Below are 12856 nucleotides of genomic sequence, written 5' to 3' on the forward strand. Positions count from 1 at the left end.
CATATGATCTGTTAAAAGACTAAGCCGCATTTCTGACCTGCAGGAGGTGGGGCTGGTCTGCCAGAGGAATGGCCTCAGCCAGGGGAACATCGAAAGGGTTGGGAGGGATGCAGCCCAGGAAGGTCATGGAGTCAGAGCGGCGGAAGAAGGGGTGATTCTGACCCGTTTCAGCTGGGACTGGGTCCTCGTCCTTGTCCTGCAGCGTTGAACCTGAGGTAAGGCAAAAACAAAATCAGTCAGCACACACATTAAAACGAACAGGCAGTTCCTTGACACTTATGTCTTATTGACTATTATCAGATATTAGTTATCTGGCTTACTCTGATTGGTGTCCTCATCGTTCTCATGTTCAGAATCCTCATTGTCCAAACCCAGTTCCAAAATCTCTCGATTCCTAGTTAAAGTGGATTACAATCACTGTTAAAATAGTAACATGTAGTCTAAGAATTTTTTTCATTTAAAGCCATTGTTAATCATATGCCCTAACAACCAAAGTTGCCTTGCTTTGTCAAGCAAGACGACGATTTGAAAACAGGGTTGTTTCTTTCGGTGGCCATCACATGCAATTCTATGCAGATAATGCAGTTGTGTAGTGACGACAATTTTAACCCATAACCACAAATGGTAACAAGAAATGGCAATTGTGAAAACCTGAGCTGGGTGTAAGCAAATACCGTTATGCTGCAGCTAAAGTAAACTCAGATTTTAGAAGACAGCATTTTCACTGATTTTCTTTATTTACCGCTTTCTGTCCATCTGTGGGGTGTCCAAAGTGGTCTGCTGGTTCATGGCCTTAATCCAATAGATGAGAGCCTGGAACACGTAGGCCACATGTTTCAGTGAGCACACGTCCAGCACAGGAAGCACATCGGAGTGCTCATCATTGTGGGATCGCATCAGTGATAAGGCGTAGTTCAGGAAGTCGCCCCGAGCAGACATCATGCCCTGGCGAGCGGTGAGCAGGGTAGCTGCTCTCCTGAAAGCATAAACAAGCGAGAACACTGCATAAATATGGAGTTACCAATTCAATACAAAGTGTTGACCAAACTATTTTGTGCAAGCACAGTTGGACGGAACTTAGATAGGGACTGTAAAGAGTGATTCATGGGTATTGAAGGGGGGCTTCTGGGGTTTTTCTGTGGTTGTTAGATTTCGGGGGTGTCAAGACTTTAAAGATGTTCCCTCAAGACTAATTATCACCAAACAGATCCACTGATCAGAATAGAATAAGAAATGTGACAAAGAAGAATAACAAAAAACAGTTCTTCACCTGCGTCCTTCCAGGGTGCGGAGGCTGGCCTCCTCCCGGGCCGTCATTCGCTCCCTGCGAGCTGAGTGCTGAGAGGCGTGGAGTGGGTGACTGGGGTGACCCGGGTCTCCGGCAGACGACAGAGCTGAGCCATATCGCAGCTGAGCCTCGGTGGAATCCATGATCGACACCATCCAGTTCCAGGTGGGAATCAGCTTTTCTTCAACATAGTTCTGGTCCAACCAAAAAATAAACATTTCACTTTTATCCAACTCAGACAGATCTGACTTTATTAAAAACATGGCAACGTTCAGACAGTCATTGTTGTCCACTGCCAAATATGGATACAATGCAATTACATTATTGGCAGGGATTCCCTGAAACAATGTTTTCATTCTGAACCTTTAAGTATTCCAATGCTGTAGTGTTGCAATAAAATATAAGTTTTTTTATGATGATTCGCTTTTTTTGTTATTGGTCTTTTCACAATAGTTGAATAGCGTTTATTGAATTATACGAGTTAACTCTCAACCAGATCCCTACATTCAGCATCTTTAATGTGTAACCAAGCTTAGTTTTAAATAGCACGTTAAAAATGTATCTGGGAGGGGGGAAAAAAAAGATTTTTAAAATAGGATGGCCGCTGAGTAAAGGTGTGACGAGAGCGTTAGAACGTTAGCGGGTTCTCGCTCTCTCGACACAGCATGCAGTTCAGTGTGGCGCCGACTCACGCAGATTGCTCTCTCTCTTTCTTAAAATGAGTCGGAAGCAGAAAGCATAACCTAACTATACTTTTAATGACATTTAATGATATTAAACAAGTGTTCTCTCCTCATCTTAAAATGGTCATAAATCTCTACAAGAGCAGCCTACTTCCTTGTTTACTGCTGCAATGAAACGCTTGGTTACGTTTTAACCTTGGTTCTCTGAGTAAACACTATTTTTCCAGTCATATTTCTTGATTGAAGTTTTCTTTAAAATAGTATTAATATCTTGTCTCATTCTTGTGACCCCACTCTCGTGTCTCATCTCGTGAGCAGAGATGCAGAAATTGACGTTTTTACACAACCACCGTTTACTCAATTAAATGATAGTAATGGTAAATGATAATGTTTTGGTACCACGGTCATTTTTTTTTAACATGGTTTGTTTATTTTATTGTTTATTTCAGAAAATCTTAACAGAAAAAATATTGTTTCTTTAAGGTGTCCTTCAGTATTTTGGTCACCACACAATGGCAGTGTATCTTACCTGCAGGTTGACTGCATCCTGGTAAGTGAGCTTTACAGCAGCAGGGTACTGTGAGTAGACGAGATGGTTGTACTTGGGAATAAGACTCATGAGGTCTGAGATCTGCCTGATGACGATGCTGTAGGCCCGGGCAAGGCTGCTGGCAGAAGTCAGGTAGCTGCTGGAGTTGCTGGCCTCCAGAGCCGCCGCCGCCGCAGCAGCACTGGAGCTGATAGCGCTCGAGCGACGCAGGTTGGTAGGGTCAATATATATCAGACCTGTGGAGCTTGCTGTGATAAAGACAAAAATGATAACCGGTACAATCAATATACGCCATTTTTTGTGACAGTCATCTGGAACCACAGACAGACATTTTACAATAGAATCCCACACACAGACAGAGCTCCACTGACCAGCTGGTGTGGAGGAGCTGGAGGGAGCACTTCCAGTGGCCCTCTGGCTGGGGGTGTTCCGAACAGCCCACTGCATGGAGCGAGGGGCCTGGGCTGCACTGTTGGCGTGGGAAGCGGTAGTTGTCCTCTCCAGCGGCTCGTCCAACAGGAATGTCTCCTGGTCGACATCGTCACTCTGACTGCTGCTGCTGTCGGAGTCGCTGGAGTCGTTGGACTGGGAGTCATCCTCTGAAAAGAAGGCAGGGACACTGCTGGCACCTTCAGAGAGGACGATATGGGATGAAGACACAAGATAAGGGACACAAGTTTAATGGCTGCGTTAATCTCACCTCCCTTTTTTTGTCTTTCACAGATTTATCCAGGCAGGAGTGCGGGTTAGTGAATCACACCACTACAAGGCCAAACAACACTAATATGATGGTGAAAACACTGAGGCTTCAAGTCGAAACAACAGCTGCAGTCTGTTGATCAACTTGTGCTGAATAACATAGGACTTCATTTTTTTTGTATGTGTTTAAGATTCTTGGAAATGTCATACAGACAGAAAGAACAGTAATGTCTCAATTGTGCTGAATGTTCTCAGTTGAAATTAAACAACACCATCATTAGTAAGAAATAGACATTTGAGATGACCAAGGAGAAAAACACCACAACATTTGGAAAAGTTACAAGTTGATTAGTTTGTTATTTGGGTGAAAGAAAAACAAGACTAGACTTGTGATGAGTGGCAGTATTAGTTCAAATGACAGACACAATAACAGTGAAATGTGAGAAAGGGACGAACTGAAGAAACTCTGAGCAGGAAACTGTGTATGCACTTTGCAAATTCACTCTTGCCCTGACATCTGTATATGCATTGAAGTAAAGAGGAGCTCATACCAAAAATAGGAAATGCCAAGGACACCCTACTGCCTGCAAATGAAATACATTGGGTATTCAGCCAGGGACCATTTTGTCTGCTGTATCATTAGCTCTCTAAACATAAATTCCCACATTCCAAAATGCTGACTGTTAAGCACCAATGATTTTGTGAGAACTGAATTAGTCTGCAATTCTTGGAAAAAAAATACACCACAGTGCAGCAAGACAGAAATGCAATTACTATTTAGAAAGCAGTTGGGGCCTTACAAAAAATTTGGAAAGATTTCAGGTGACCGCATTTCCAACAAAAACTTTGAGAATGTTTTATGAAGGGGGATTTAAAAGAAAATCTAAAATTAAATCTAAACTGAGGGATTACGCACAGCTGTTGACCAACCTGCTTCAGAGCCAGCAGTGGCTGCTGTGACGACACTCCTGCGGCCGCTAGCGTTATCCTGATTGCTGTGGTTACTTTCACTGTCACTCTCGGTTTCAGCTGCTGCCAGCAGATCCAGCTCCATGTCACTTCCTAAAAGCAGGAGCAGAGAAACTGATGCTTCAGTCACTGCTGGGTGGGGTTTCAGCTGTAAGTAATCATTCACAAAACATTAAGAACAACTAGTGTCCTTAGTAGGGTGTGTCTCACCATCCTCGTCATGCTCATCATGCTGCCCTTCTGCCTCAGCATTTTCCTCTCCCTGTTCCTCTTGGTCGTCATGATGATCTTCCTCACCAGCTACTCCCTCTACAACTTCAACCTAACAAGACAAACAAAACATATCCTAAGAGGGAACACTTTGAGGCAAGACTCAACTATTGATATTCTCACCTAAAATCACACAGTATCAAGAGGACACCAAATGAAAAATACAAATATACAAAAAATATTCATCCAAATCTCAGTGAAATCTTGCAGTGTAAATAACAGGGTGGGCTCTAGGTGGCATCATACATTCTAAGAAACTAGTCACCAATATACATGGATTCACTTCCATTCAAAGTTCATTTATGATTTTATAAAGAGGCTCCCCACCTCTTCCACATCTGCTGACACAATGTCATCCTGCTCCTCGTCTCTTCCTCTGACAGGCTGAGACTGGCTGCTGCGCCGAGGCTGGGGGTTCCTGATGATATAAGAGGCAGCTGTCTGGCTGGAACTGGAAAAAAATGAAGCACAAGACCACAAGTCATTATATCCAGTGAATAAGAAAAATCAACCATCTTCTGTTCCTTTTGGGTCTTCTCTCCAAGTAAAAATCTAGTGAATGACTCAATTATTTCAAGTCATATGTTCGTTTTGGCAGATTACCATGGGGCTCTTACCCAACTAAGTGATACAATACTAGGCACAGTTCAATCTTGTATTACCAAGAAAAAATAAATTGTGAAAAACTGCCATCAGATTCTATAAAGACAGGGAAATAAAAGGCACTAAAACCAACTGACTTGCTGGACTGGTCAGGTGAAGGTCTCGGAGGCAGCGGTTCAACAGAGAAGAGCTCCTCGCTGCCCTGAACAGCATCAATACTGGTGCTGGCCAAAGTGAAAGGAGCAGTAGGTCTCGCTATACCCATTCGCACCGGAACAATCAGCGACTCTGCTACATTACACAGCTCCTCCACAGCGTAGGGTAGTAGGGCTTGGAAAACTCGCCGACATTTCCCAATGGGCTGGGGGATGAAGTTGCTATGTGAGGGAAAAATTTGAGGAAAAGGCAGAAACACCATTTGCATGAATTAAAAAAAGACCACGTGAAATTGATGTCATTAAGTACGTTTACATGCACACTAATATTCTAAATATGACAATATTCCGAATTTGATACATGTAAACAGCATATTGCATTTGGATGCTTTGGTTTTGGTACAAAAACCAACCAGCCAACTGTTTGCAAGAGTGGGGTAGAGATGCATGCCCAAAAGAAAAGCCCACATTTCTGGTCCGAAGGAGAAACACACCTACTTTTAAAACATTATGAAAGACTTAATTAGGGTTCTGCAGACCTGGCTGACTGACATCACGATGGAGAGCCACCATCGTGATGCCACACCCCACACCCTGACAGACACACTAATCCTAGTCGCGGGCGCTGGACGGTAAATTGACAACTGCGTCAGTCTTAAACTGGCAAAGACACTTGCGTCGGGTTTTGCGCTGTGCTGCGCAGGGTAGAAATAAATGGAAGCTACTTTTTTTTCCCCCTTACACGCAACCTATTTGTGAAAAACACCATCGCTTTGAGCAGACTGGATTGGCTGTAGTGATAGTCTCTCTCTCTCCCTGTCAGCAGTAGCTCACTCTACCTGAACTAGTAACGTATCAGCATGCGGTAAGGTCATGCTCTGCGCCCCGGTTTGGACACAGCGGTCTCAAGCGAGAGAGAAAACGTGTTAATGTGGAACGCTATCACACTTTTCTCCCTCTATTGGACTAAGTTTGTTGACACTGCTGTGTGCGTGCATCAATAAGTAAGTCTGATGTCCTGTGGGGACGGGACAATGTTATGTAGGCTTTATGAATGTACGTTAGTAACAGTAAGCTAATTCACGAGGGTGCCATTTTATGTGTGAGCTAATGTTGCGCATCTGTTCATATGCGATGTAAGAGTTAGGTTTCTGTTAAATATAACAGAGAATGTCGTTTAAGCTCAGTAATGATGGTATATTAGGTTGTTACTGCCGCTCTATTAGTCAAATATTCCACTGTCGTTACGCAGATCACGGACATCTGATCGAGTCTAGACTTTACGGCACCATAGTTAAGTGAAAGTAGGTCAAGTTGTAATTTATTGCCCCTACCAGCAGGCGGCAGCATAGCCATGTAACACTGTATTTACAGAGGGAATTTAAATGTATGTCTGATCGTTTCTATGTTAACCGTTATATACAGTACAGGCCAAAAGTTTGGACACACCTTCTCATTCAATGCGTTTCTTTATTTTCATGACTATTTACATTGTAGATTCTCACTGAAGGCATCAAACCTATGAATGAACACAAATGGAATTATGTACTTAACAAAAAAGTGTGAAATAACTGAAAACGTCTTATATTTTAGATTCTTCAAAGTAGCCACCCTTTGCTTTTTTGATAACTCTGCAAACCCTTGGTGTTCTCTCAATGAGCTTCATGAGGTAGTCACCTGAAATGGTTTTCACTTCACAGGTGTGCCTTGTCAGGGTTAATTAGTGGAATTTTTTCCCTTATTAATAAAAAAGCAAAGGGTGGCTACTTTGAAGAATCTAAGATATAAGACATGTTTTCAGTTATTTCACACTTTTTTGTTAAGTACATAATTCCATGTGTGTTCATTCATAGTTTTATGCCTTCAGTGAGAATCTACAATGTAAATAGCCATGAAAATAAATGAAACGCATTGAATGAGAAGGTGTGTCCAAACTTTTGGCCTGTACTCTATAATATTTCATCATCCATCGCAATGTTTTACTGTATTACTGTAAACATCATCAATGGCCAATTTAGGGGACATCGCCCAACACTAACTTAGACATCAACAGGTTTATGGATATGGGCAAATATGATACAATCTTTTCAAGAAGGTGGCTGAAGGAATAAAAGAGGGAGGCTGTATTTGCATCCTATTTTGATGGCAGCATGTAAATGGGAACATTAGTGCAATATTCATTTTCATTAGCCATGTAAACAGCTCAGTAGGAATAGTGTCTTTTTTGTAATATGGGCAAAAAATGGAATATTGTGAGCATGTAAACGTAGTCACTGTATAGTGCCAATGAGTGTAAGAATTGAGCTGATGTAACTCAAGTTACAACTAGAATGGCACTCAAGAGTGCAGACCTCCGCCAAGGCTGATGGTGCATTCACGTGCTCCTCAGATGGTCCCATTTCCCGAGTTGGGAAGCCGTTCATGAGCTCTAAGTCGTAATGTGGAAACAACATGGGGGCTACAAAGAAGATGTGTTGTATTTTATTGACCAGAGCGTTTAAACAGTATGTTGATAGCTGTTAGACAGACAGAGACATCCTTGGAGGAGGTACTTAATTCCTAGATCCTTTGTCTAAAACTTTACTTGACTACTTAAAGCTCTGTGATCTTACTTTTTCTTCTTGGATGAGGCCATCTCCACGCTGAGGATGACAAATACCCGGGCAACAGAGCGTAGGAACCTCCTGGTGACATTGACTGCCTCCTCTCTTCGGCCAGGAGTGTACTTGTTCTGCAGCTCCTTTACTAGTGTACCCAGTAAGGTGTCTATGAACTACAGGAGAACATAAATCACCTTCTGATGAGCAAAATACTTACAAGTGCATGGGCGTATTAACCGCAATAAAAACTTAAGAAAATGCATCATCACTGGTAATATTAGGTGGTACCATTTCGTATTTTCCTCAGAGAGAATTACTCAGAAATTGAGTTTTTTTTGTGTTTACACTCAGACTGAGTTTACTTACTGTTATGTCAGGAGCACACTTGACAATGAGGCAGTGGGTGAAACAGTCGAGGCGAATGGTGCCACTCTGCTGATTCAAGTAGACCTGTTCTTCAGGCAGAAGGTGGGCAATTCTGCTGCTGGCACTAAGTCTAGGACAAAAAACAATTTTTTTGTTCTTTGAGCACCAAAAAGTGCAGTCTCTCAAGCTCTTATTACCAAACAAATTTAAATTCTGAGAGTGCCGTTTTGGCTTTTGATACTCACGGGTCTTTATTCTCCTGAGAGCCAAACATGATCATAGACTTGAGGGCGTTCCAGTCCTGCAGGACCCTCTCCAGAGCCAGCTGAGCAAAGCGGGGAGGTTCTAGGTCATGGTCTGGCATATCAGAGTCTGAAAAAGTGGAAAGAAGAATGTTTTCATACACCAGATGCCTTGAAGGAATAATGTTTTTTAAAATGTCCGGACTAGACTACAGTTAGTACTGAAAGTAGTAAGCAGAAAAAAATGATCTCATAAGAATGTTTGTAAAATTTGTAAATCATGAATCTGTAGGGGGTTGGGGGGGAATCAATACAGCGTAGTATTGCGATATTTTCTGTGACAATACTGTATCGATACACAGATGCCAAGTATCAATCTTTTATTATATAAATTGCAAAGTGAGAAAGAATTTAACTTTTTGTTACTAGAATAATAAAATCAACTGCTTTATCAGTTTTAGATTTTGGGCAGGCAGCAATAAAAATGAAATGAGATGAACAAACAGAAACGCATCTTTTTAGATGAAACAGATGCTGACAAATTTTTCCTTTGGGGACATAATTTGAAAAAAGGTAATAAATTGCAATATACAGGGTTCGTACACCTTTTCCAAGGTCAAATTCAAGCACTTTTCAAGCACTTTCAAGGTCCATTTTGAAGCTTTTTCCAGCACCTTTCACCACTGTAAAATATATACCAATACAGTCAAAATGATTTAGTGTTTTTGTCACATTAAAAGACATAATGCTATAAACAGCCAACATTTTGTTTTTTAATAGCAGAAGGATCAGATATTTAAGCAAAACACAAGTTTTATTTTTCAAAATGTAGACTTTGCTTGCTATCTAACCTGCCTGAGTCAATGTAAAAACAATTACCCCAAATAAAATCACTCGACAGGTTCACTTCACTAACCCTGAATTATCACCTTCTCTTCATGGTTCCTAACATAACATACAGTAAGAAAGCTATGGAGAGGAGCACTGAGTGGGGGGGTCTGAGCCAAATGACATGCAGCTGGGTCATTCTAGGTCAAAATCCAGGAAAACTGTTGCTGCACCCTCTTAGATTTTGCTCAAAGTTTATGCTACCCTGAAATTCAGTCTTTTCTCACTTTTTTCCTAATCTAGGGCATGCCGTAATGGTAATGTAATGGTTCAGTCATATTGACATGTTTGTCTTCCACCCTACAAATTTTGGGCTGCCTATGAATTAATGTCCAAATATTGCTTCCGAGATAATGTGATTTTCAGGCTGTAAAACTGAAGCAATTTCAAAGGCTAAAATATAAAGACATAAGATTTGAACAGAAATATTTTACAGGCATTGGTTTTGGGACACATTCTTGATATAGACAAGGTTTGAACAAAATCTGAGACAGTGCAACAACAACCTGTAATTCCATTTAAACCCAGAAGATTCTGAAAGTGCACAGGCACCTGCCTGATATATTGCCTAAATTAATTGAAAGAAATAATGTATTTCATTGCCAAGACCTATACATTTATCTACTGGAATAGAGCAGTGTAAATATTGCATAAGGCCATCCTCAACCTTACAGTAGGCTACTTGTATGACACTCCATCTGACACGATTTCTGTTCAGCAATCAACGATTGTTGTTACGCACTGGGCTAACGTTTGCAGGATTTAATTTGCAGGTTGGTAACGTTACAGTTACTGTGATGTAACTTTGGCTATGTTCACTGCATATTCCACAAATGAACGTGCCATGACGGACATGCAATACTAACATTACATTATCACACCAAGTACTCAGTCACTTAGCCAGCGAATTCCTAGCTAGAAGTTACTAGCATAAACAAATAGGCGTTAAAAGGTATAGTGGAGGATTATCCCGAATTTTAGAAAAGAACCGCCCTCTCCACTTTTTGAAAAAATGCACATGCGCAACACTACCTGCTCCCGAGAGGGAACGCCTATTAAACGTGTGCACGAGAGTGCATTGTTTACAAGTTGCTGTCGGCATGGCTCATACAAGCCTACTTTCTCAAAGAAGATTTGCACTTTTTCACAAATGGAGATGTTTACCGTGTGTGCGCGGTGCGTGACTTGTGCCAGGGCTAGCATCGCTAATCATAGCTTACATCAACTTTTACTAGCAGTGATTTTAAAGCGCCCATATTATGCTCATTTTCAGGTTCATAACTGTATTTTAAGGTTGTACCAGAATAGGTTTACATGGTTTAATTTTCAAAAAACACCATATTTTTGTTGTACTGCACAGCTCTCTCTCACTGCTGCAGATCCTCTTTTCACCTGGTTTCTGTTTTAGCTACAGAGTGAGACCTCTTTTCATCTTTTTCTTCTGTACCATCTTTGATTGCACTCGCACATGCGCAGTAGCTCAGATGTAGATCATGTCAGCTAGCTAATTCTAGAGACAGTAAAAGAAAGCCTGTTTCTCCAACTTTGGTCAGTTACAAGGCAGGATTAGCTGGGAGACTTCTAAATGAGGGCGCACATGTAAGTAGTTCTTTTGTAGATTATGGTGAACTTGTGTGTGTTGTAGCAGTGCTTTGCTATTGAGAATGACGTAGCATGCTAGCGTTAGCATTAGTGATGTCACAGTCCGAGCCGATTTTGAACAGTTCACTAGGAGACTGAAGGCAGGACACGTTCAGAAACCGTATCTCACTCAAAACAGCGTGGATGGATTTTTTTCAAAGTTTGTATGTGTGTGGAAGCACCAGAGACACAAAAGAACACCCCAAAAACCAGAAAAAGTGTTTTTTTCATAATATGGGCACTTTAAATGGATTTCTCCAAATAGCATGCCAAACTTTACCTGTTGAGTAGAAACTTCGCGACTGAGGCATCAGTGGGAAGCCCAACCTGTGCTTTTAGCGCACGCCAGCGTGTGAAATATTCTCCCAAAAACACTCCGGTCTCGTTTCTTTCTTCAGAGGCCTTTCTCTTCTTGTCATTCAATTCCTAGACACTTTTTCTCCTGCGACCCTCAGACATTTTGAAAAAACACGGTGAGAACGGCGCGCTTCAATGAATGGCTGAAACCGTAGCTCACTACCTATGCTCACCACACATACACCTGAAAGTGCGCATGCGCAGAAAGCGAAAACTACCTAGGGACGAGCACGTACGACGGCCTTACGTAAACATATCACCAGAATGATTGACAACTAGGAGGACCGATAGTCTTGATGATCCACCCGGAAAAAGAAAATCCTCCATAATACCTTTAACTGACGCCAACGTACAGCAGGCTACTTCAGTTGGCTTACTTGAAACTTACTTAATGTGACTCGAGAGCGCAGACTCGCCCATTGTGAAAAGCTGCACGTCTTTTTTGCAGACTTTAGAAGAGGCAACTCATAGGGTTTGTCCCCGTTTAATCCATAATTTGTATTTTTCATCTTCCAGCCAACGTTCATTGAAACGACAACCTGCCGATATTACGAATCCCACTATGGCCACAACAAGACCAGCCCTTCAATAGCATTTATTGGCCAGGTGTCCATGATGCTATCCTAACCTTAACCACTCAAGGTGAAATGCCTTACCCCAACCAATTAAGCTGCTTCCTAGGGCGGGTCTTGGCGTGGTGGCAGATCGCAGTCACAAATGCACAAGCGAGCAGGTTTAATTTTAGGCTCTCCAACATTTTATTTCTCCATTTAATAAACCAACTATTCAGTCAGATAGGTATTTGTTGTGAAAGAAATAGTTACAATTTCAAGCATTTTATCCAAAATTCAAGCACTTTTCAAGGATTTCAAGCACCCGTATGAACCCTGAATATAATAATAATATCGCATATAACGCAATAACATTTTATCGTGGGGCATTTGGTGATTCCCACCTGTATTAATCTGCACTGATGGTAAAGGTGGGTAACATATGAGAAGGATCCTGAACTGACCTTCTGCATTTGCAGCCTTGCGGTTCCTGTCTTCTCTGATGCGTGGTGGTCTGTACTGACAGTGCTCAACACTCTGCCTGGCAACAGTCTGCACCAGGAACAGTAAAATATGCTCTCCCCTGCGGATGGAAATAAAAATCAGTCAGAAACATCACTTCATCTTCACTTGCACAATATGAAGTATCTTCTGTTTCAAATTAATAAAGTTAAACTGATTTAGCCAGAAATGCCCAGATACTTGCCAATTACAATAAGGCACAAAAGATAGAACGCTACTCTAGGTGAAGTGGAGCTAAAGGCCAGTACAGCGAACATGGTCGGGGTCTTACCTGCTGTTTGGTGTTGTGACCAGGTTGGTGGTTGTGAGTAACCTGTAAAGCAGATCCAAGCGAGCAGCCTTCTGGCCGGCGATCAGTGTTTTACACTTACATTTCTCCCAGCAGTCACAGTATGCTGTGGGAGAGGTCCTCTTCAGCCTGGGAAAAAACAGAAGCAAATGAATGATCATTCAGACGATCTAGTGTGGAATA

At 41.8% G+C, this 12856-nt stretch overlaps 1 protein-coding gene across 10 annotated transcripts in view; it reads right to left on the bottom strand.

Annotated features, from left to right (window-relative positions):
• The window catches only part of ubr5 (ubiquitin protein ligase E3 component n-recognin 5), a 56179-nt gene that overhangs the window by 9267 nt on the left and 34056 nt on the right, over positions 1-12856 (bottom strand). For 6 of the 10 annotated variants that reach the window (XM_039805041.1, XM_039805044.1, XM_039805042.1 and 3 more), the window contains exons 29-44: positions 12656-12802; positions 12327-12445; positions 8429-8555; positions 8184-8313; positions 7830-7990; positions 5200-5439; positions 4787-4910; positions 4400-4511; positions 4151-4282; positions 3772-3804; positions 2893-3150; positions 2501-2769; positions 1271-1482; positions 743-976; positions 321-394; positions 38-210 (exon numbers count right to left, since the gene is read on the bottom strand). In XM_039805041.1, the coding sequence (XP_039660975.1) occupies positions 38-210; positions 321-394; positions 743-976; positions 1271-1482; positions 2501-2769; positions 2893-3150; positions 3772-3804; positions 4151-4282; positions 4400-4511; positions 4787-4910; positions 5200-5439; positions 7830-7990; positions 8184-8313; positions 8429-8555; positions 12327-12445; positions 12656-12802 (2545 nt within the window). The remainder of the gene's footprint in view (positions 1-37; positions 211-320; positions 395-742; positions 977-1270; positions 1483-2500; positions 2770-2892; positions 3151-3771; positions 3805-4150; positions 4283-4399; positions 4512-4786; positions 4911-5199; positions 5440-7829; positions 7991-8183; positions 8314-8428; positions 8556-12326; positions 12446-12655; positions 12803-12856) is intronic. The other 4 variants (XM_039805049.1, XM_039805045.1, XM_039805051.1 and 1 more) reach the window with 1 other exon arrangement.

The sequence above is a fragment of the Perca fluviatilis genome, chromosome 7 (assembly GCF_010015445.1).
Source record: "Perca fluviatilis chromosome 7, GENO_Pfluv_1.0, whole genome shotgun sequence".
NCBI classification, from domain to species: Eukaryota; Metazoa; Chordata; class Actinopteri; order Perciformes; family Percidae; genus Perca; species Perca fluviatilis.